This window comes from Dermochelys coriacea, chromosome 5 (genome assembly GCF_009764565.3).
Source record: "Dermochelys coriacea isolate rDerCor1 chromosome 5, rDerCor1.pri.v4, whole genome shotgun sequence".
In the NCBI taxonomy this organism is placed as follows: Eukaryota; Metazoa; Chordata; order Testudines; family Dermochelyidae; genus Dermochelys; species Dermochelys coriacea.
The window spans coordinates 130722512-130746826 of NC_050072.1; the positions used below are offsets into that span (position 1 = coordinate 130722512).

At 44.3% G+C, this 24315-nt stretch overlaps 1 protein-coding gene across 1 annotated transcript in view; it reads left to right on the plus strand.

Annotated features, from left to right (window-relative positions):
- Positions 1-22592: 22592 nt before the first annotated feature.
- The window catches only part of TRABD2A (TraB domain containing 2A), a 108165-nt gene continuing 106442 nt past the window's right edge, over positions 22593-24315 (plus strand). Inside the window, exon 1 of the mRNA XM_038402835.2 lies at positions 22593-23276. Within this exon, the coding sequence (XP_038258763.1) occupies positions 23157-23276 (120 nt within the window). The 5' untranslated portion in view covers positions 22593-23156. The remainder of the gene's footprint in view (positions 23277-24315) is intronic.

The following is a 24315-nucleotide window of genomic DNA, read 5'->3' on the forward strand; positions in this document are numbered from 1 at the left end:
TTCCTAGAAACAATTTCTGAAACAGAAGACATGCCCCTTTAAGTCCCAGCAGCTGTAGAACTTTGTTTTTGCTTCCAGACTGGAACATGTACAGTTACAACGGCTAACAAAATCTGTGATCACGCACCAATTAACCTGAAGACTTCCTGTTCATTTAAATGCATAACAGGAAGTGGTGTCTGTGCTGTATTCCGCTCAGTAGTGGACATTTATTAGCATTTGTTACTAGAGGTCAACAGATTTAGACTGACATCAGGACCCAGGGGACTCGTGTATTAAGTGCACAAGCCAAGTACTGAGCTGAATGGCTGACCTTAGCCTAGGTAATGCTCTTGAGGGTTTCCAGAAAACTCCCTAAAGTCACTTGCTGCCTCCTGATGAAAGATGGAACGCACAGAAGCTGCTTGTTAAGAGCTACTATTACTGACAGCTCCTGGGAGCAACCCAAACAGATGGAAACCTTAAGAGCAGTCGTTACAATTAAAAGAAGCCAGCAAGCTTTGCTGTTCCTGTTTAAACTGCTGCAGATGCTTTGATTAAACCTTTGTGACTCGGCATTCCTGCTGAACTGTTCCTTCCCATTTCCATCAATGCTTTAGGGTTTCCCTCCAGGCCAGACCTGGAGCTGCAATTGCTTAGTTGTTTTTGGGATTCGGCCACATTTCCATACTGTCACCACATAAATAATGACAGAAGAAAATCTTCCTCCTTTTCACTCCTCTATCACCTTCGTGGGATGATGTATGAAGCCAGAGACTATAGGCCTGATCAAAAGCCCATTGAAATCAGACCCTGGATTGACTCGGTTGGGCCTCAATCTTTATTATCCAGTCCTCTGTACAGGTACCTTGTATATAATCCATGTTAACCCAGTGTCGGTCTTTGGCTCCCTCTAGTGGCTACACTGAGTGAGAGGTTTGAGTCCACTTCTGCCTTTAAATTCCTGGATCTGGATTTTTGGATCAAGCAGTAGACTCATCGTGTTCCTGGGTTTAGTCTCTCCAGGCAGCCTGTCCTCAGGTGTCATTACAAGCTATGGGAACTAGAGCTGCTGTGTATATGGGAGTCACAGGATGAGCTTCCACAGCCGGCATGTATGCGTAACCCATATTAACCCAGTGTCGCTATGCATCCGATGAAGTGAGCTGTAGCTCACGAAAGCTTATGCTCTAATAAATTTGTTAGTCTCTAAGGTGCCACAAGTACTCCTTTTCTTTTTGCGAATACAGACTAACACGGCTGCTACTCTGAAACCTCTTCATCATCTAGGTTATTCGGGAGCGTTTCTGAAAGATAAAGCTGTGGGTGGAACAGCTGTCTGTTCTGTAGAGGCTAGTGGGCAAACCCCACCCGTGAAAGGATTTGCAGGAAATCTTGTCAGCGGAAACTCTCCGTGGTTTCCTCTCTCCAAGGCCCTCCTGCATGTTTGGGTGCTCTGGCTCCGTATAAAGCTTGACTGAAGAGCTGTGCATGCAGCCATGTGGACAAACAGCTGCTGGAGCTGTTGTTTCTCTGCTATCCAATAATACCTATATTCTAAGTTGCCTTTCCGCCTGCCACTGCTGAGATTGAGGTGACTTAAATCCACTGACCATAGTCTGCAGTGCTCCAACCACAGTACCCCCCGGGCTGCTCCAACTTCGGGCCTGGGGCCTCAATGATCCCATGCCTAACTAGAGCAAGGAACACTCCATATGTGTTCCCCAACGGCCCCTTAGTGGAATACCCCACAGCACAGGAAGTGGGGTGAGGCTGGCAGAACAGCTGGAGCAGAAGAGTTCAGCTGCAGTGCAGCAGACTGGCTTTTCTGAACTGCTGAAACAACCCTGCTGCAGGCAGCTTGTGTGGCTATTAAGAAATCCTCCCCAAACACACACTCCAGGGACAGGTTCACCAGAAGTACAGCCTGAATGCCAACACCTTCATCTCCCAGCCCTGAAGAAGAGCTCTGTGTGAGCTCGAAAGCTTGTCTCTCTCACCAACAGAAGTTAGCCCAATAAAAGATATCACCTCACTCACCTTCTCTCTCCAACACCTTCATTAGAACTAACAGTACTGCTGAAAAACCCCATCTGCGTGAATGCTTTGCAGACTAGCAAACATCCAATTTCCCTTTGCCCTCTTATAGGTGGTATGAACAGTGTCTTCCTTAGAGGCTCTTCAGTAAAGTGTCCTGTACCCTTAACACAGTGTTACGTCCAAAGAGTTGTACAGTATTTGGGCTTGTAATCAATGTTTGGGGTTTTTTAAAGCACATTGTTCTGTTCTTAAAAGTTTCAAAAGTAATAAAGAGGGTTGCAGGGAGAGCTGTATGAGAGAGAACTGTGTATGTGCCTTTGGAGATAGGACACCAGCTACTGGCATATAAAGATATGTTAGCATTGTTCATAAGTTAGTAGGTTCAATAAAGATGTTGCGAGGCCGTGCATATAGTTTCCTGAAGCTAGCTCTTAAGATGCCACAGTGTTGCCAATTCTCATGATTTTATTACAAATCTCACAATATTTGGTTCTTTCATCCAAGCCCCAACTCCTGGAGCCATCTGATCCTGTGAGAATCTTCAGTTTTGGTTTAAAAAAAAGCAAAGGAAGTTCCTAGCCCTTGTGAGTGCAGAGAAAACCTGACCCCTAAAAGCTCAAATACCAGACAGTGAATAAAATGAACCTCTTATTTCTTAAGATCTCATTGTTTTTCAAGCAGTCTCATAATTTGGGGGACCTGCCTTTTGACGGAGAGGGTGACGCAGGCAGGGGGGCTGGAACAATTTGTATAGTGTGTGTGCGGGGGAGGGGGTTGAGAGCCATTGAACCAAACTGTAAACCCTGAATCTATGATACCTTGAGACTAACAAATTTATTTGAGCATAAGCTTTGCTGTAGCTCACGAAAGCTTATGCTCAAATAAATTTGTTAGTCCCAAAGGTGCCACAAGTACTCCTTTTCTTTTTGCGGATACAGACCAACACAGCTGCTACTCTGAAACCTGAATCTATGATGTAAGCCACGTCAAGCCAGAGGACGCAGCAGCACCCCCAGTACTGCTAGTTCCAGCATCAATGGACACATGTGGCATCAGAAGCAAAAGAATTTGTCCTGCTTTAATTCTTCAGTGTAGCTGGCCAGAGGCAACTGGCAGTGGCTGCAAGCAACTTCCCACTCCCTTCTGCAGCCAGCTCTTAACGGTAGCCATTCACACCCCATTGCCCTGCTTGATGCTCATCACTTGAGGAGGGATGACTTGGTTGTGTCTTAGATTTCCAAAGCCTCTTTGAGCCCAGGCAATATTCAAAGGTACATTTGAAAAACTAAAACATGCTTCAAAAACAGCTTCAAGGGATTTGTGTTTAGAGGAGTGATAGCCACAACAGAGGCAATTGCAAAATCCCTGCCAACCTACCCCTGGGAGTACTGCACTTTCCATGGAATATTGCTGCTGCTGAGGCTGACCAAAAGCAAAGGAGCATGTTTATTTGCAGTGGATGGACCTGTCTCTTTCTGTGTGCAACATCTGTGAATGATCAGTGTCAGAATTCAGTCTGATTGCTGGATAGCTAACAAATCCAAGTTGAAACATCTGTGTCAGACATGCATCGCTGCTGATCCATCTACAAAACACATCATACACCAGTTGATTGACTCAGGGTGTGTTGTGTGGGATATCCAGTAAGAAAAGAGAAATTCCATAGCACAGTTATGGAGGGGTTTTTCCCTCCTCCTCGGCTCTCTTTTTAGTTCCTCTCTTCACATTTCTGCTGCTTATTTTTCTTGCATGCTATGGTTATGGTGTTCAATATGCTTAAGAGAATAAAAGCTTGACTTTCACAAAGGCAGACGCAACTGCGCAAGGGGGGGAAAAATTCACATGCCCCATTTGTGTGTGCAATTACCATGATTGTGAGTGCAAATGGGATAGTCATGAAATGACACCAGGAATGGGTTTGGCCTGTTGGAAGGAATATTGTAAAACATAAGAAACTAAGGAATGTCTGCATTTGAGGTGGGAGGCATGATTCCTAGTCGGCATAGATGTATCCACATTAGCACAAAAACTAGCCGTGTCTGCAGCAGCTTGGGCTAGTCACCCAAGTATATATCTGGGAGTCAGGCAGAATTGTACCAGAATTGGGGTGGCTAGCCCAATTGGCTGTCTGTGCCGCATCTGACACACTGCTAGTTTTAGGGCCTAACTTGAGCAGGGCTGAGGCAGGTATGTCTACATGAGCTGGGATTCACACCACCCAGCCTAAATACCGATTACCTCAAAAGAGTATAGGGTGTCCCTCACATTGTATTTCATTTGAAGGTGAAATAGCATCGCACTGAGCCCAGCTGAGATAGTGTGTAGTCTATTATTAAATACACATCACTGTAAAATAGCGTCATTCAATATTTGTTGTAGCTCTTTGACTCTTGCTCACATTTGTTTTGCTCTCAGATGGAAGGTTGTTTTTTCTCCCTTTACAGTGTTGCTAACTCTCACGATTTTATTGCGAATCTTATGACACTTGGTGCATTCTTTAAAGCCCCAGCTCCAGGAGTCATGTGAATACATGAGACTCTCCACTTTCATTGTTTTAAAAAGTATGTCTCTAGCTCTCCTGGCTGTGGAGATAAGCTATAAATAATAACCCAGATGTACCCCCAAAAGATTCAAAAGACAGAAGGTAGATCAAAAAGAAATCAATGTGGTTTTTTTCAGTTTTATGATTTTCATTATTTTTAAGCCAATCTCATGATGTGGGGGCCCCTGTTTCATAATTTTTGAACACTGGGATTGGCAAGCCTGTCAGTATTGCAAATTCAGCCTGGTCTCTGAGTTGGGCTCGGTTCTGTCTAGCTGGCATTTCATCACCAGTAAGAAGGATTCTGTCATTAGAATTTGGTGACCGGTTCTGTTGACAATACATAAGAGAGGAAAGAACTTGGTTCCCTATCTGAGCTGGTAGGTTCTGGGGAGTAGTAGAAATGTGGTTTTTATCAGTGATAGAGGTAGATGTGACTCTGAACACATACAGGCAGCAGGTGGATTGAATAAGAAGGTATCAATTTTGCATAGTCACTTTTCTGACCATAATTGCTGTTGCTGGCTATGGGCTGGAAAATAGCTGGCTCGCTCTGAACTCCTGTTGAGCTGATCATGTGGTACACCCACTCCTCATAGTTCCTGGGATTCAAAGGGGGGCTTCTCTCTGGCAGCAAAGAGTATATCTACTGCTAAGACTCCCCCATTTCCGAGAGAATAAGAGGACACTGTGTGGAATGAAGGGCCAACGGAAGGCTGGGGCCATGTTAGAGAGTGTAGACCCTCATATAAGGCGCCCAGCCTGATCTTTGGCCTGAGCACGGCAGTCACCCAGCACCAAGGCAGGCTGGCAGTTTGGTATATTTTACTGTCGGTGCTCTCTTCACAAGATCAATGTCACTTGCAGTTAAGAAGAATTTAATCGCATAGGATTGTGGCTTCCCATAAAAGGAAACAATAAATGGACTCCTATGTATTATATTATAAAGGCTGGAGAAAGATTTTTTTTTTTCAGAGAATGGTCCCTTGTACTAAAAACTGAAGTGAGACTCGGTGGGGAATCAACCTACAGTAGAAGCAGAACTGATTCTTAACAGAGTGCTTTGGAAAGGGTTCTGTGTGTCAACCCCAAATTTGGGCCAGTTCCATGATCAGATTAGCAAATCTGTAGAACCCCATAAAGAAAAGCATAGAAGTGAAGCTACCCTTTCTCTGTGGTACTGTCATACTAATGCCTAGCTCTTATAACATTTTCATTCATAGAGCTCAAAGCACTTTACAAATTAGCCACATTTTACAGATGAGAAAACTGAGGCAGAGAGAGCTGACGTAACTTGCCCAGGGTAACCTAGGAGGCCAGTGGGAGAGCTGGGATTACAAATAAGGTCCCTAGGCCTGTTCTCTGTCCAGTAGCCCACACTGCCTCATAATAAGAATAAACTGAAGGTTGTTTCTTTGACCTCTGCATGAATAAGGAGGAAATTTGTGAAAGGAAAGCACCCCCCAAAACATCTCCTTTTGTTTTGCTGTATGTCCTCCCTCCTTCTTGCAGAGTTTGGTTTCCGTGTAGTAAAGATGAAATGGTTAAAGCATGTCTAGTGCTGGTTTCATAGAGCATGTATAACTGTGGATGAGGAAAACAACCAGAAAGTATTATAAATAATCTCAACTATTGAAAGCTTGTAGCAATTAGTTTATTTTATGCACAAAGATGAGACTCGGACAGCTTGTTCAAAACTGAATGAGTCTGTCTTGCAAATAAAATGCTAGTGGCATGAAAGTACTTTGCTTAGCGTTATGACCATTGCCTGCGGATGACTAAATGATCTAATGCAAACAGAAGAAATCCAAGAATCAACTTTTAAGTAGCACCTATAATTCCAAGATGTCAGACCATAAAACAGTTTTTAAGAACATGGCCATGAACTGACAAAAAATGATAATGTACAAAATAATAAATATGAGCTTGTTACCCAGAAACACGCACTTTTTTTTCCATTTGGAAACTTCAAACCAAGAAACAGGCCCTTAGTGTTGAAAGATTTTTCTCTCTGGATATGTTTGCAGAAACACAACGTACAACTGTGTGAAAACACTGCCCACTGCTTGGTGAATGTAGTACAAGAAGTCAACAGGTGTGGCACTGGTAGTGAAGCAGTTCTGACCCTGTTGTTGTGGGAAGCTTTGTCAAAGCTTTTCCGATTTCTTTGAGCATGGAAGCAAATGGCAGGAATAGTAAGCCATTACCAAAAACACAGCTAGTAACAGGGACTATGCTGAAATAAACTCCAGAGGCAATATTCCTCCCCAATGTAACCAATGGAGTTACGCCAAAGCTGAGTTTGGCTCCAGAGCTTTGCTCTTGTTGCTGTTTGGAGGAGCATGTACCAAATGAGTGCCATTTCAGAAAGGCTCAGTGCTTAATTAGGGTATGTTTTCACTGCCAAGTTAGCCCAGGTGATCAGTACGCAGGTGTGAGCAGCAACACTACAAAGCGCAGCCCACATCACTGTGTCCTTACTGGTGCTGCGCTCCCCAAAAGCATAGCTGGAGGTATGTTTGTGCTGCAGTAACCTGAGATGCTCTATAATTCTTTCCCAGTGAATTGTGGGAGAACTTGCCTGTCCAGCTGGGCATGCAAGGGGAATTGTGGGAAGGCACTGGAGGACTATCAGCACTTGAGTGGTTCAGCCTGTGTCCTCGCTGCAGACTGGGCAGGCTATCAGCCTGAATGAAAACTGTATCCGGACTCACACTCCTAGCCGGGCCAGCTAGCCTGAGCTGAAAGCACCACTTAGTGCAGGTAAGAGGTTTTTGTGCATGGCTGGGAGGACTGTTGGGGCCAACACCCAGATAGGAGCCTGAGATAACTCTGCAGTCAAGTCATAACTTCAGAGTCAGGACTGGGAACGTTAAAAACATTCCCTGCTCCAAGGCAAACTATGGCTCCAAAGAACAACCACCATTCAGCTGGCGCATCAAAAATGTGCTGAGTGTGCAAAGGAATATGCCGTGTTTGCACTGGGTTTCATAAATGTACAACCTCTGCTTAAAGCAGCCTTTTCAGGAGCAGGGGTGAAGCTGCTGTGTCATCTCAGGAAGACTTTATAAGCCGCGGTTTTCTTAAATTCCTCTGGGAAAAGCCACAATAAAACAGAAAACATTCACTGGGCTCTGCCTGCCATGAGATCATATCAATGCACAGTGTGTTGTGAAAAGCAAGGGGAGCTGCTACTGCTGCCATTAGATGTAGCTACAGGCACAGGACTTGCTTCTTGGGGGAGAAATAGGTTGCAAAAGTGGCAATAAATTCAGCAGGCAACAGAGTCTTAACGTGGCCAGACTAGTGAATGAAGTACTGGAGCTATTCTATGTGAAGTAAAGAGTTGTTTAAGTCAAACCACATGGATGTAAGTTGATGCTTTACTAAACTTTTTCTTCAAACTGAAATAAGAGTTACGCTGGTTTGTCGTAATCCATGTAAGAGCACACCTTTCCTTGACCTGGTGTGAGCCAAGACTTCACTGGTGGAATTGATCAGGCAGTAATTTAGCAGTGTCCGTTTTAAACAGGCAAGATGTATTGTCTCTGTGCTGAACCTTAACATGAGATTACTGTTGAGGACTCCTGGATATTTATTTCTATTGTATCTAATTAGTTTTCTTTGTCTTTTTATAACACTGAACCAGGAATATTACAGGCACAGCCATGTAGAAAATAAATGGAGAAAATGTTTTGGGGCAAATACTAAGTCACCAAATAAATTTTCCTATCCCCATTCCCAACCTACTGTGTGGCAATGTTTTGTTCCGACTCAGCCTTCTCGGGGAAGGCACCTTGTCTGTTGGTGTTTGTAAGGCAAAAAGCTTAACAGGGCCCCAGTCTTGAACTCTTGGCTCTACAGTAATAAATAGCTAATAATGGCACTGGCTTGTTTTGATGAACCTCATCGGCCTCTTCGGTTTTAATGTTTTGCAATATACATTTGTATATAGATCTAGGGGGTAAAATTATTGGAAACACCTGAGTTTCATTTTCAACAGTGAATTAGGCACCTAGAAGCCCAAGTGGTGTTGAAAGTCAGGTGGGACTTAGGCGCTTTTGAAAAGGTTATTCATAATGTGTCATGGTATATGCTAATTACAGACATAGTTCATGCTCTGGTGGTTAGAGCAGAGGACTAGGAGTCTGGTTGTACTCTGGGCTCTACCACTGTGAGCCATTGCAATTCACAACCACACCTTTTTTTTTTCTTCAGCATCTCCCTCTCTGAAATCCTACCTACCTCCAAGGGGCTTTGCGAGGATCAGTCATTTGATGTTTGTTTGCAAAGTGCTTTGAGATCACTGGACCAAAGGGCACTGTTTCAGGATGCGGAGGTACCATTTGATCACTGGCAATGAAGGGTTCATTTTCCTTAGTCTTCCTCCTCCCTTTGCATGGGTTCTCAGGGGAGGATAATCAGGTGGATCTGGAGCCTGCAAGCCAGTCAGGTTCCCCAGGAGGAAGGCAGGAAACTTCTTCTAAGAGTATTTGGTTGGGAGAGAGAAGGAAAAGATTTGTTAGAGCCATAAGGACTTCACACTTTGTGGCAGGACATGACAACACATAACTGTATCTAATTGGATCAGTAGGGGGAATTTCGGGAGACAGGGTGTAATTACTATTAACACCTTGCCCATTAGGCAAGGTTCTGTGGTGACTGCAATGACCACAAGTGACAGTGACCTGTTACTATCTAACCCAAATGCCCACAACAAAATAAAACAAAGCAAGAGATGGGTATTTTTATTGGTCCCGGCTCTTTAGGAAAAAGTACACAATGACCTCAACTTTCTGGAAGTATTTGATTTGTAATGTATGGGGACCCACTGGCACGCTCCATGAGGAAGTGAAATATCCTCCCTGCGTTTTGGGTTACAGTGGTTCTGCCTGCAGGCCATTTTTAGAACTGTCTGGAAGCTTGTTTTGTGCCAGCACAGGAAGAATGTGTCACTTCTAAAATGAGCCATGTCATGGTCTCCAATACAGGCATATTAGCTGACTGTGATGAGTGAGTTGGCTGTTTTTCTTCTAGATGGTTTAACACAGACTAGAATCATTACCATCAAATTAACTCTTATGTTTCTTCTGTGACCATCTCAGAGAGCTGGTTTATATCTTCCTGAGTTCGCTCTAAATCAACATTTTCTGTACTGTGGTCCCCAGAATACAGCAGAGAAATGTTTTGGGGACATACCCCGCACCATCCTAGCTCCACATCTAGCCCTAAAGAAAGGGGAGTTGGTCCTGATCTCCCTGGACCTCTTTGTGATCCCCAGGTTGAGGAGAGTCCATGCTTTAGGTCATTTAGTTTGGCTGGGACAGTCCCCTTCTACAGCTCTGTCCTGGCCATCCCTACTTATTCACCCAAACTGGGGCATTTGTCCCGGCCACAAGGCAGAGCGGAGAGCAGTGGCTGAGGCCCCAGGGTCAGCTGAAGGCAGTGCTGCCCCCCAACAGGAGAGCAGAGATATTTGCAGCTGGTGGACAGGATTACCTTCAGCTGACCCCCCTCTCCTGGGCAGCACAAAGCTTGGGGGGTTAACCTCAGCTCCAGCCGTGGGCGGCATGGGACTCAGGGGGTCCGCCCCAACCATGGGTGGTGCAGGGATCAGTGGGTCAGCATGGGTGGTGAGGGGAGGACAGGTCTGGTGAACCCTGTGCAGGGGGTGAAAGGGGGGGCAGCTCTGGCCTGTTTTGAGTTTAAGAAATATAGTCACTCTACATTTAGTGATGTTTTTTGAAAGTGGGCATGTTAGATTTAAATTTCCTACTGTGGCTGAGATTTAAGACAGCAAGCACCAGGTAGAGGGAAGACTGACATATATACAAGCTAATGTATATAAGCTACTTACTTACAGGTATAAAAACTATTTTAAATATGATTACTGCAATGTGGTGGTTACTGTAATGAGTACTGATTAAAAGTAAAGATTGCTGCCAGAGTTCTGTATAGCCGAATGTCATCGGGTGACTGCCCCAGCCACACTTGGGCTATAATGAATTAGCTGCTTCCCAGCCTGAGAGGGTGGGACTGAGGAGGGCCAGGTGATGATTATAGTTATAAGGCCCAGGTGTCCATTAAGAGGGCTGATAAAGCTTTGTTTGGAGAGTGGAACTGTAGGGAGCAGGTAGGCTCTTGTGGAAGGCCCTGAGCCTGCAGAGGGTTGGGGACTCCAAGGGACGCAGCCTGGGGCCCAGTACTCTATCTCAGAGTGGGGAAGCATGCCAAGAAAAGAACCCAGCAGGGGCTGAAACAGTAGTCTAGGGGAGCCAGCGGAAGCCCAGTGCTGTATTGCAGAGTCAGAAAGACTCTCGAAGGTAGTCCAGAAAGGGCTGGGAATAGGGCCCAGAGGGTAGATTGAAAAGAAGCCCCTGGAGTGCAGAGGTACCTTTTTATTTATTTGGGACTCTTTTGTTTGGATTTGTTATCCTGAAAGGGAATTTAACTCGGAGTGACCCAGCCAGAGGGCTATGCCATGTGAACCCTGGGAGACACAGAAAATCCTGGGGAGGAGGAAACTGAGGTAGGGGGTGCCTGCAGTGCCACGCTTAGCCAGCATGGGGCGCAATGGGCCAGTCACACCCCATAACAGGGGGTCTTTAGTGTAATTGAGAATTTGCCCCAACAAGCTATTCACACAGTCAAACATATATGTAAATCAGGAGATTTAAATCTCCCTCCCTATCTGGTGTCTTTCAATAAATAATACCATGATGTATCTTCCAAGCCTTGGCATTCAGGCAAAACAAACCACAAATGCTTCCCTGCTGTCTGAGGAGAAGAAACCAAAACGTTTCTTTTGTGTCTCTGGAAAAAGTGATCCAAACCCGTAATGTTCCCTGCTGTGGGGATGATGACAGAAGATGCTAAGCTTCAATATCAGTCAACAGCAGACTTTGTTGTAGTTTTCCATGGCTTCACCTTTTAAAAAGACTTGTGGTGTTGTGTGGCATTATAAAGGTAGTTTCAGCATCACAAAGTAAAAGATTTTGACAGGTTTTTTAAAATTCAGATGCAGTGATAAAATGTTATTGTCCCCCTGAAACTCATTGTTGGCTGCAGAATCCATGGAGTCATGGTGAGTTTTGGTAATTTAAGTTTTTTCCACATACTTGAATGCACTAGTTGCACAAATGACAATTCATTCCATTGCCATAAAAGTCTGGAGATGGACAGCATAATGCATGCTGATCGCTCTTGTGTTGCCCTTGGATCATATGTGAGGGTGGCAGAAATACAGCAAAGTAAGGACAGAACCTGAAGGAGAGGAAATCCTCTTTAGAAGGATTTAAAATCCTAATGCCCCTGTACTCTGTTGGCTGGTAGTCATCATAGAACCAGGAAATTAGAGACAGAAAAAACCTATTCTCCATCTATCTGACAGTGCAAGATTGCCCCTTATCCTACATGCAGAGTGTTAGCCAGTTGTTTTCAATGGCTTTTCCTCCGTGGCCCAACCACCCTCTCTACAAGCCATCAGAGTTGGCCAATTGCAGGGCTGAGAACATGCTACTAGCTTTCAAGGCCTGCATGTTTTCTGCAAAGTCTACATGCGTTTCCAGCTTTGTTTTGTGGTGCTACTAGCTGAGCAGCTGGCTAGGGGGACCAGGAATGGGGGTGAGGATATGGCCTATAGTCTTTAATAAAGATCAGACTACTCAGCATGGCTCTTAGTCAGCCGACGTGACATGACTCCCATTAGACAGGAGGCAAAAAGAGAAAGTTAGAAGGAATAAAAGTGAAGGGGACCCTTTGATTCATCTCTCAGGCATTGCTCAGAACTGTGATATCCTCTTGCTCCATCTCCTTATCTGCTCTGGCCAAAACATCACAAAAGATTGGAAGGGAGGGCCACAGGTGTGATGATAAATCCCTGGGTCCTAGCTTCTGGTGGCAACCATTCTGGATTTGCTGATGATGGCCAGTTATAGTGAGGGCGATGCTGCATCCCACGCCGAGTAAGCTGCCGAGTGCTCCCCAGAGATGCGCTCTCCAAAAGGGCTGGCCATCCTCTCCCGGCACCATCGCCCAATCAGAACGCATTGCTAATGGGCTGGGACTGGACGCTTTCTCTCACCTAAGACTGGGGTTGCTGCTCTGAATATTTTGTAACCCCATTAGTCCAAACACACTCACTTCACCCTATGCTGCTGAGTCCATTCTGAAGGGTCATGAGGCAGAGGCATGGAGGGGGAAGAGAGACATTATTGAGTTAAATCTAAAAGATGAGACTAAGCCAGGGGTTAAAACAGAACAGCGGAAACCCCAGGTAAAGGGTTAAGAAACAGTAAGGAGGAGCAGCATGGGGCTAAATATATAGATTGAAGGCAGGGTTTTCAAAAGCCCTCAGCGTGGGCCTAGCTCTGCTTTCATTGTGGGAGTTCTACCATTGCCTTCTGTGGGAGCAGAGCTAGGTCAGTGGGAGCTTTGCCATTGTCTTCAGTGAGAGCAGAGCTAGACCGACACAGAGTGCTTTTCAAAATCCCACCCTACATTTCCTCCCTCAGCCCCAGGCTTTGTTGGTATGGGGTCTGCTTAAGGCCAGACCCTGCAAAGCCTCAGGCAGGTGAGGACCTCTCACCCAGGCAGGTAGTTTCATTGACTTCAATGGGATTAGTCACGGGCCTCCTCCAATAGCCAAACTGCCAGTGACCTCACTGGCAGGAGGCTCAATCTTCTGTGTGAGTGAGGATTAGCCACGCGAGTACAAATGGCAGGATCAGGCCTTTGACTGAGAGCTCTTCTGGGTGAAGGCCTATTTCCTTCGCTGTCTGTGAAGCAGTCTTCATGCACTTGGGAGCTGTGTCAGCCGTTGTATACTACTAGTAATACTAGTTAAAGAGCCACATGCCTCCATTTTCAGGTGCTTATACTATTTCAGAATAATCACCCTTTGTCTGTAATTTCTCCAGCATGTTCTCAGCCTAAAAGGGAGTGGGTCTGGGAAATGTGGTAAAATTCTACTTGGTCCTTTTAAAGTTATCCAAGTATGAAAATGTTTTTTATCCCACGACTTTAAAAAAGAACCAAACCCATTCAGAAGTATTTTTTCCTGTGGATAACTCAAACCCATAGTTTGAAACTTCCCAGCATTATTGCATAGGTGGCCTCCAAGAAGAAAGGCCTTCACTATGTTTGAATAAACTAGGCGTCCAAGTAGGGTTTAGCGTACTTGAAGATACCCCACTGTCTCTGTCAGGCATAGACCTGCCTGCTTATCGTCACAAAAATAGAAGCTGGATAGAACTGACAGTGTTTGAGAGAGTTGGTCTTGTGGCCGTAGGACAGGCAAAAAGCAGATAAGCTTGCTGATAAATAGAACAATGCTGCCAAGAACTGGGTGCCAGGTCACCCTCATTTACACCCTTAAAGAGATCACAGGATGGCTCCTTGAGAAATAAATGGCTCCCCAAGAACTTCTCACTAAATCCTATTACAGCTATTCAGCATTAATTACCCAGAGCTCTGGCTGGTTCAGCTTCCTTCTTTTTTTCATGTTTCTTGTTGTGATCCAGAGATCCGACTCTCTGGTGGTAGAGATTGAGTTCAGTGGCACTGCTCCCCTGCTAAAAGCTAAGCATGTGCTTAAGTTCTTTGCTGGATCAGAGCATAAAACTGGGAGCTCATTTATTCTAAAGATATTACTGACGATGCAACAATTTGGTTTATGTCATCGACTTGCACTGCTTAGCAACACGACATCATTCTAGACCCCATGAGCAATGGGAGCAGGGAGTGTTGTGGGTGAGACTCTGTCTAAAGTCCATTCCTGTGAGATGTTTTGGAGTTTGATGATATGATCCTTAGCTCCATTGATGTCAATAGCAAAGCTCTTATTGACTGTAACAATACAGATTCAGACACTGAATGAAACGACAGGAACACAGAAAGACCATTTGTATCAGTTTTCAGAGTAGATTTGTATCCGTGGTGCCTACACAGCAGCCACTGATCAGCTCAGTACGAAAGTTTTGTGGTAACAGTCAAATGCCCTCCAGGCTTCGGAATTGTTGCTCCTTACATCTTGGATAACCTATTTTTTCTTAAGTGAGGGTATTTTATTTTCTGTAAAATTACATGTAGTAATCTGAGGTTTAAAAAAACTGACCAACTTCAGGGCAATACATTCAGCATCAGAAATGCAGGAGTTGTTAAGTCAAACTGGATTTGTAGAGTGTCTCTGAACAAGTGGAAAGTAAATGTATTGGTCAGGTTTATCCTGATGACAAACTGCAAAATGTCCACGCATTTTCCGCAGTCTTTGGTGGGGAGAAAAAAAATGCCCTGTTGGGCTGAAAGCAAAGCAGGCGCTGACTGAGTCTAAAGGAACATTTTAAAGAAAATTACAGTATGTGCTGCTGAAAATAAGGGTTAGAATGGAAGCTTTTCTATACTGTTGTTGCCACCGGTATGCTGTCATAGTAACAAGCATCCCTCTGTCATGGCAGACTATTGAAAGGCTCAAACCAAAATCCCACATCCAAACACCTTGAACCTTTGGCAAAATTCAGATGCTAATCCCAACCAATGGAAACTTTGCAGCAGGCTCCTTTCCGACGTCAGTCGGACAACTCACAGCGCATAAAATTAAGCATGTGCATGAATCTTCACAGGAGCTGGGCTTTGGGGCAGTGACATTCACATTATGTGTGTACAGCACCTACATTATGGGGCCCAATCTCTGAGTGGGACGTCTCAGTGCTCTGACAATACAAACAGATGATAATGGAAGGGTTGCACCAAGATCCCAGATTCACATAGTCCCCCAATCTTTATTTGGATCCAGATCTAAAGCCAGCCCTGAAACTTTTAGCTCAGGCCTGCCTCTAAATGAAAGTGGATGATAGCCCTGTTTTAAAAGAAATCAAATGGGATACCACTATGACTGCAATGCAATCAGATAGGGCACACCAGGAATTTACAAAAAGAAAAGGAGGACTTGTGGCACCTTAGAGACTAACAAATTTATTAGAGCATAAGCTTTCGTGAGCTACAGCTCACTTCATCGGATGCATTTGGTGGAAAAAACACCAAATGCATCCGATGAAGTGAGCTGTAGCTCACGAAAGCTTATGCTCTAATAAATTTGTTAGTCTCTAAGGTGCCACAAGTCCTCCTTTTCTTTTTGCGAATACAGACTAACACGGCTGCTACTCTGAAACCAGGAATTTAGAAACCACAGATGACATCACCTGTTACTTTGGATATAAAAAAGAGGGGGGTCAGAATGAGTTCAGGACATTTAAAGTAGTTTTGATTGAGCACGGGGGCTCCTTTAGTAATCCCACAGATACTGTGACTCATCAGCACAGTGGTGAAATTCTGGTCCCACTGAAGTCAGTGGCAAAATTACCATTGACTTCGCTGGATCCAGGATTTCACCCAAGGTATAATGTATGGGGGGGGGGGTCAGGTGTCATTTGTTGGTATTTACCATTCACCCAGAGGAGCCGTTCCTGAGATTACAATGTGTACTGTCTAATTACAGTACACATACAAATGATACCATTGTTTTTTACTATCTTGAGATAGTCCTGAGATCTTTGCTTAGTTTTTGCTATGGCTTGTCAAAAAACCAGGAAAACTTTATGCAGACGTTGTTAATGAAAAACTCATTTCTTCTTTGTTGTCAGTGTTGTTTATTTCAAAACTGTCCTGCTAGCTGGCTGTTTGGTTAAAAAATCAGGATGAATTTTTCTGTGAAATTTTCTGAAAAAATTGTCTTTCTTTCTTTCACTGAAAAATTGAAATTAGGAAAATTTCCAGCTGCTCTAGTTTTTTCCTCCTCAATTCTTTCCCAGGCAAATGCTCCTGAAATTTCCTAGAGGTCTTCAGGAATTTACCTGAGTGAAAACTGAGCAAGGATTTCAGAATCTGGCCTATTGCAATTAAAATATTTATAATTACTCACCTGGCACTGTATTGTCCCCTTCATGGGCTACTCCCATCTAGGGGACAGGAAACTCCATGGGTTTCCCACTCTGAATTTCCTATACATTTTTCCAGAGTGGCGGGGAGTTGAGGGAGAAAGTGCAGAGGACAGGATGTGTAGTTATCCCTCCTGTTGCAGAAAGGGTATTCATCTCCAAAAACCAGTGGATTGCCAGAGTTCTTCAGAGGATAATAATGTAACTGTCCTCTGTGAATAATGTACAGAGACCTTGGTTCTATTCCCAGCTCTACCATCAGCCTGCTAGGTGACCATGGGCAACTCACTTTGCTTCTCTGTGTCTCAGTTTCTCCATCTGTACAATGGGGATAATGATACCAAGCTCCCTGGTAGAGTGCTTTGAGATCTACAGATGAAAAGTGCTATATAAGAACTCACTATTTTATTATTATTAATAATAAATTAGTAACAAAGCTACATCTTTGGGATGTTTGTTTTGACAGTGGCCATTTAATATTTTGTGTGTGTGTGTGTATGTATATATATATTTTATATATATATATATATTTGTATGTATATATAAATTTTAATTAAATATATATATATATAATTTAATTAAAATTAATACCTGAATATATTACTTCATTTTTATCAGGCTTGGCATTTCACTTCTTCCTCACTCTCATTTTCTAAACAATTGTTGTTTGATTAAATCCCTTTGGTGTTGTTTTCAGATGGGGAGGGGGGATGTAAAACTTTTAACGCTTTATGGCCTGAATTTCCAAATGCTCCTGTCATTTTTGTTATTTCTAGAGAGCCGGGGTTAATGCAATTCAGAGCTCCCTGTTCTGGTCTTGTACTCTCTCTTCATGTCCTTTCAGCGCCTAAGAGATTTATTTTTGTTTAGCTTTCCTGCTCCATTCAAATTGAGATTACTATTATTAAGATGTGTTTAGAGTACAGCATTCCACTCTTTCCTCTTTATTTTGAGCTTCTGGCTGACTACGCGTGATAATTACATGTAACCACTTCACTTTGTAATATATTCCCCATATTTCCCTTCCAGCTGACCTAACACTTTCATACAGTAACATACTACAAAGTTCACTAACCCCTTTTATCTGGAGGCATAATTGGGGCTGTGTGTTTCTGAGTCTCTGAAGTCCACATCAATCCTTCTAAGCAAACTTCCTTTCAAATGCAGATAAAGTAGAGTACTTTTTCTCAACCCTTTTGCCTCCTTTAGTGCCTGTTTTATGATATCTCTTTCATTTATTTTAATAGAAAAATCAGCAAATTTAGCTTTCCAGGCCATGCAAGCAGCACTGTGAATCTAGTTGTGCTTGATTTTGACTGTATCATAACTTAGCCTGTGGAGCCTGACAAATATGATTTGAATATAATACCTACACATAAGTGCAGATGTCCTTTTCCACAGCCTCTCCATGCCAGTGCTCCCAGGGGTTTTTAACATGACTTAACTGATACCCAGTTAACACAAGTTAGCTAAGACGTTTGTATATGACAGTCTGGGTACCCCATCAATGTCTATTCCAGGACACGCACGTTTGTGTTGTCTAGACTAGCAAGCACACAAACGTGTTAGTAACCTTGAGGTAACTGACCATCAAAGTTAAAAACACTAGTGTAGACACAGTCTCAGCTTGCACTAAGGGGGAAGTTAAGGCCCCAGTTCAGGAAAGTATTTAAGCATGTGCTTAAGTTCATCCTTGTTGAGCAAAGCCCTTAAGCACATGCTTAAGTCCCATTGTAGTCATGGAGGTTGCTATACAGGGATAAAAAGAATAAACAAACCCTGGATAGACAGGGCCTTAGCAACTTTGGTTTTCCCTCTGTGTTTCCATTAATGACAGTAAACTCTGGCTTATAACTGAAATACGACACAGTTGTACAGTTTGAAAGTATCTTTAAAACATTTCCTTTGTTCACCTCTTGTCCTATTTTCCATCAGGCAATTCACCATGGATCAGTTGCTTTGGAATATACATCCACTCAAATGATATGGCAAGTGGCATTTTGATCTGTTTTTTCCTGTGTTCCAGTGAGTTACATGTGCTCCAGTAAGTACTGTTGGTTATTTTATCTTTCTACTTTATACTCACAATTGACTGAATGTCTCACATGTAAGAAGCTATCTAACCAATTCAGTAACAAGACAGCACCATACAAGACATTCTTGCAATGTACAGTTTGATCAATCTGGCATGTGAAAGTCATGTTGCTCCCAAACCCAGTCATGTAGATCAGATGTGGAGCTGGCTTACAAAACACTTGACTTTCCACCCATCATCTATGAGGGCATTGTTAATGAGGACACTACCATAGTAGGTAAATGTCACAGTATTTAGCACCTGGCTGCTAATGCTGATGATCAGTTTGAAACACTGTTTACTTAGCAGTGATTGGTTTACAGCCACAGTATTTGAAACCCTAATTGCTTAACCAATGTCACATCTCTGGTGGTTCTTGGTAGGCCTAAGAATGCCCAGTTATCTTTCAAAGAGTAGTTCTTTAAAATAAGATCTGTTGAAGAGATTACTTTACATATTGCGTGTAAATTATATCCTTAGTCAAAAGCAAGGCTCTTTGCCAGAAGAACACATTGATTTTTTTTTAAATGGTTAGCATTATCTGTTGAAAGAGTAATATGCATTTTATATATTGCCTACGCACATGGTTCTTTTTATCACGTGCACGCTTCCACAAAGCTCAGGAGGAAATTACAACTGAAGAAGTTAATACATACTTAACTCGAGGTCTGAATTGGGCAAACTTGTGGCAGCTTGTTGAGCTGGTAATTTTTTTTTTTTTTTTTTTTTTTTTTTTTTTTTTTTTTTGGGGAGGCCTCCACCTTGTACTCCAAGAGCTAAGCATTCATTACAATTTCATCCTTTATTTTTGTAACCCTGTTGAAGTCAATGGGAGTTTTGCCTTTGACTTCAGTTGGGTCAGGATTTCACCCCAAATCTCTGTCTCTTACTATTGTGCAGATAAACCTAAAAATGTGAACAGGGAGTTACATGAGCATTACTAATACAGTGATGTCTGCCTCAATCTCCAGCCAGCCTGAAACAAGGAGCCTGATTCTCCCTTGCCCTGCACATAGTATAGTCATGGAGATCAGTGGGAGGTAGGTTTAAAATGCTGCCAAATCAGAATGTTAGTATTTTAGACCCACTTTTGCACTAGAGTAAATGACTGTGCCAGGCACAAGACACCACAGAGTCAGACCCAGTAGCAGTGAGAGATATATGGCACTATTCATCACAAGTGGGCATTAACTTTAAAGACTAATAACAATTTTGACATTTTAAATGAGCGTTAATTCATTACTGATCAGTGCATGCAAAAATGAAGTGAGGGATTATGAAGGTCTGTGCTATCTGCTAAGAATGGCACTGCATTTTGTTGTCTTGGAGGGTGGAACTTGGTTTGTGGATGGAGCTTTTGGGAGCAAACCTGCCCCCTCCCAATTTAACTGATTTACTTCTGCAAGAGACTTGTTTCTTTTTGCTTTTTTTGGTCTCTAATAAAACAAGAAAAAAGAACAATCACCTCTACCCTACAATAGTTTCACATGCTAAGGCATGTTGTGGAGTGAGCTGGTGTCCAAACTTTAAATAAATATGTTTATATTTCTCCTTTATTTGCTTAAGTAACAAGAGTTTTGTTGTACAGGAATTATAGCGGCTCCATTAGTACCAATATAATTAGCAGAAAGTTCCTATTAAGCTTGTTGAGGTATATGAAACTTGGCATTTTAATTCACATGTGGCTGGAGCCTGGCACACAGGCTCTTACCTTTAGTGCAACAGTTTTAACTGGAGATGACTGACAACGTAAAATTTTGAGATTTTAATCGCTTTTGATCAGTGTCAGAGCAAATATGGTTGAACTTTGACAGCTAAAACATTGCAATAGGTTCTTCCACGTAAAGCTTTTTGTAAGGATCACATTGTTCATATGAAGATGACTGGACTGTCACGGCCAATGGAATAACTTATCTGTGCACATAGTATTTCTAAATCACAAAATGATAACAGAGGTTGGTTTCATATCTGGATCTGGAGTCTTTCGGGCAAGAGTGAGTCCAAAGTAAAGGCTCCCTTTATGCTGTATCCCAAGCCAAAAATGGTTGAGTGGAGAAAAGACAATGGGAAGAATCATCAAGCTTTATTGATATGGAAACCACTTCAGACAATCTGCCAACCCAATGTTATGTCAGTGAATTAGGGACTTCACTTTGTCCTTGACTCCTACTAGCAACAACCAATAAAATTGTATAGTAAATCTCTTAACATTCCCAGGTAAACAAATTGATAAGAAGGTTACAGCTGAAAAAGTATCCTGTAATTTAAAGGAGAAAGCTGGAAGAACACTTTGGTTTAAAAACTTCAACATAAGAAAACAGGAAATTCTACACTAAATTTTAAAATAAAATCCTCCCAACCTTTGAATGTAGAGAAATTCACAGTGAACTCTCTGCTCCCCGTATGTCAGTCCTGGCTGAATTCCTGTTCAGGTGACCTGTTCGGCCATTAGAGGATAACTTGGCAGCAATAATAATATCTAGTGCATTTCATTAGTAGATCTCAATGCACTTTACAAAGGAGATCAATATCATTATCTCAGTTTTATCGATGGGGAAACTGAGGCACAGCATGGTGAAGTGAGTTGCCCAAGGTCACCCAGCAGGCCAACAGCAGAGCCAGGAATAAAAACAAGGTCTGCTGAGTTGCAATCCAATGCACTAACTAAGCCACATTGCTCTCCATTGCCAATGCCCTTTTGGGTGGTACTTATGTCTGGAAGTTGGCTGGTACATATATTGGTATATCAGCGATGGCACAGCCTTTGTAGAGGTGGCAAATTGCAAAACAACATTTGCATAATAAAGGTATACTTTCCAGGAGGGGAAGAACATTTTGCATCATGGGTATCTGTGGGCCTCAGAAATGCAAAGGGATGGATGTGGTTTGAAGTTGCCTGCTCGCAACCACAGCAGCTGGGTGCTGTTGGGGAACAAAAATTAGCTGCCTGCAATCCCACAAAATTCCATAGGTGTTCCTCTCGGGGTTCTAACCTACACACTGCCTAGTGTTAGCATCTAGTGCTTTGAGCTCCTGTAGATAAGAAGGCACTAAAGAAATGAAAAGCACGATTATGGGATAGCACTGTTTGGCATCCATCTGTGCTCCTCTACCAGAGCTCAACTGCATGGGTTAAGAGCAGCTTTAATTTGTAATTTCCTTGCTGTTGTCAGATTAAAAGTGTGGTTTGGGCCCTTTTTCCTCCCTGCTGAGCTGCCAACATTTCAAGTCCCACCATTAAGTTTATTTATATCCTAATTCTTTGAATTTATACTGCATATGAATAATACACCACAAGGACGTTTATGCATTTAGTGTCTCTCTCTTGCCCACCTAATGCAGCCAACACACCCAGCTTTGGAGAGGTGTCACTCCCATCCTCTGCAAGATTACTGTCAATTTTTCAAAAAGAGTCGGTCTTTTATTGCATCCAGTTTTCCTAACCCCTGTCCAGTGCTGCATAAGACAGGGAGAGTTAAACCCTTCTAATATGTGTTCTGTATTTGCACTTGGTTTTGGTTTGAATAACTCAGAATGTTCTTTGCACATGAATTGCACTTTTAATTTATAACTCTTCTAACTCTCACCTGTATCTCAGGTCAGATGTAATTTATTTTAGTGTTTAGATTCCAGTTCTCCATGGACAGATGAAGTCCATGAAAATTGCTCATGGTGCATAAAATTAAGCACAGGCGTTAGATTTTGCAGGATCCAGACTTAAGTTCTCCAGCAGCATGTGTCAATTTAAATCAAATCCAAACCAACTTGTCGCTGCTTTCACTTCCATATGTTTTTATTCCCCCACATATTCCCTTGTCATTTCCCGTCCTCGCATTTCAGTTTGATTTACTTGTCCTAGAACTAAAAGACCTACTGAGAAGCTGTAGCTCACACAGAAGTGCTGGGCTTGCTGCAGAAATTGTCTCGGGCTTGCATTAAAATCCACGAATTTACTTTCCCCTTTCCTTATTATTACCGTTGCCTGAGCCTGACTCCTCCAACGTCGAAGAAGTGCCTGGCCTCGCTCCCTAACCGAAAGTCCCTGGGTCCTGAAGGAGAAAAGGCCAGAGGAGAGCGAGGGGGTGATTAGACCCCACAGCCCAGTCCCCTCTCTGCCCTGCCCGGCATGGGGGCAGACTCCGGGGAGCGGGCTGCAGGGGAACCAGGCTGCTCAGAAGGCTCCCGGGCAGGGGACGGGGAGCAGCCCGCGCCCCGGGAAGACGTGTCCTCCCCCCTGGGTAGGGCTGGGGGGGGGAGAGTTTAGGGTTAGGCACCTCCTGCGGCCAATCGCACGGAGCGGGTGACTTCGTGCCTCCATCCAGGGGCTGCCGCAGGAACTACAGAGCTGAGCCCAGCCTCCTGCAGGGGAGGAGAGGAGCGGCCGGTCCCCTCGGGAGGGCTCCCCGCTGCTGCCGCTGCAGAGCCCCGCTTCCCCCCCCCCCGTCCCGGCATGGCGAGCCCCCCCTCCCGCGCGGCCCGGGGACCCTTTAAGGGGAGGGGGCAGGGGCTGGGAGGCCTGGTGTTGGGGTGACTCCGCTCCCCTCCGGCCAACGCTCGCGGCTCGCCAGTCCCCGGGCTCGGAGCGACGATGGTGCAGCTCGCCTGGGCTTGCCTGGTGCAAAGCTGCCTCCTCCTGCTGGCCCGAGCACGCCGGAGCCCGAGCCCCGCCAGCGGGGACCCCGCCGCCAGCTGCGAGCTCCACCGGAAAGTAAGTGCCCGACCCGGCTCGGGTCCGGGGGAAAGTCTCTGCTGCGGGGGACTTTCCCCTGCCCGGCCGGGAGCGCCTGGCTGCCCGGGGGTGGGAGATTTAACTTGCGGGGACCCGCCTTGCTCCCCTGGTAGCAGCCCGGCGAGGGACGTCTCCCCTTGTGGGAGACCCGGGAGGCAGCCGCCTGTCCCGCTTGCCTTCCTTCCTGGCTGGTTTGTGGGATGAAGTTTGGGGCTTTGCCCGCGCCCCGCGCAGGGAGAAGGGAAATCCTGGCTCTCCCCCCGCCCCGGCTTTCCCTGCCTTCGGGGATCTACGGGGTTCCCCCAGCCTCGTACAGCTCAGTGCTTTTGCTCGGAGACACGCTGGAGCAGGGGAGAACATCTCTCCAGAGACAGGGGAGGGAGAAAGGAGCCAGGCACTGATGGCTGGCTCGTAAAAGATGAGGTGTAAATAGTGAAGTGATGGGATTTCCAGTGTCCGTAATGAGATCCAGCTAGGGGAGATAAGGAGGGGTGAGGAGCGCCAGCCTGCTGTTTGTGTGGGACCTCGCCGTGTTTACTTTCTGCAGCTCTGATTCCTTTAGCAAATCACTCCAGTTTTAACCGCCCCCCCCACTTGCATCCTGCCATGATCAGAAGAAGTGTTCTCCAAACACGACCCTGTTTGTTCTAGCTCCTGATCCTGGTAACGCCACCACTGTTTGCTCTCTCTGCACAAGATGATTTGAATTAAAACGTCTCCTTCAACCTGCACTTCAGCTCTTTTTGTGACATCCTGCAAATTCAGCTAGCTAGGTCCACAGACTCTGTGACAGACTTTTAAAGTTAGAATGAAAGGCTGCAAAAGGCAGGTGAATGGTTTCACTAGCAGAGGGAAGTGTAAACATGTTGAAAACTGTCCTAAGCCTGCTCTGTAGATGACCTCTGGGACCTTTTAACTTGAAAATGGTAACAGAAAATAGATCCAAACGAAGAGTAAAACATTGCTCCTCACAATTTTTGCTTGAGACTATCTGACTGGTTTTTTTAAATGACCATGT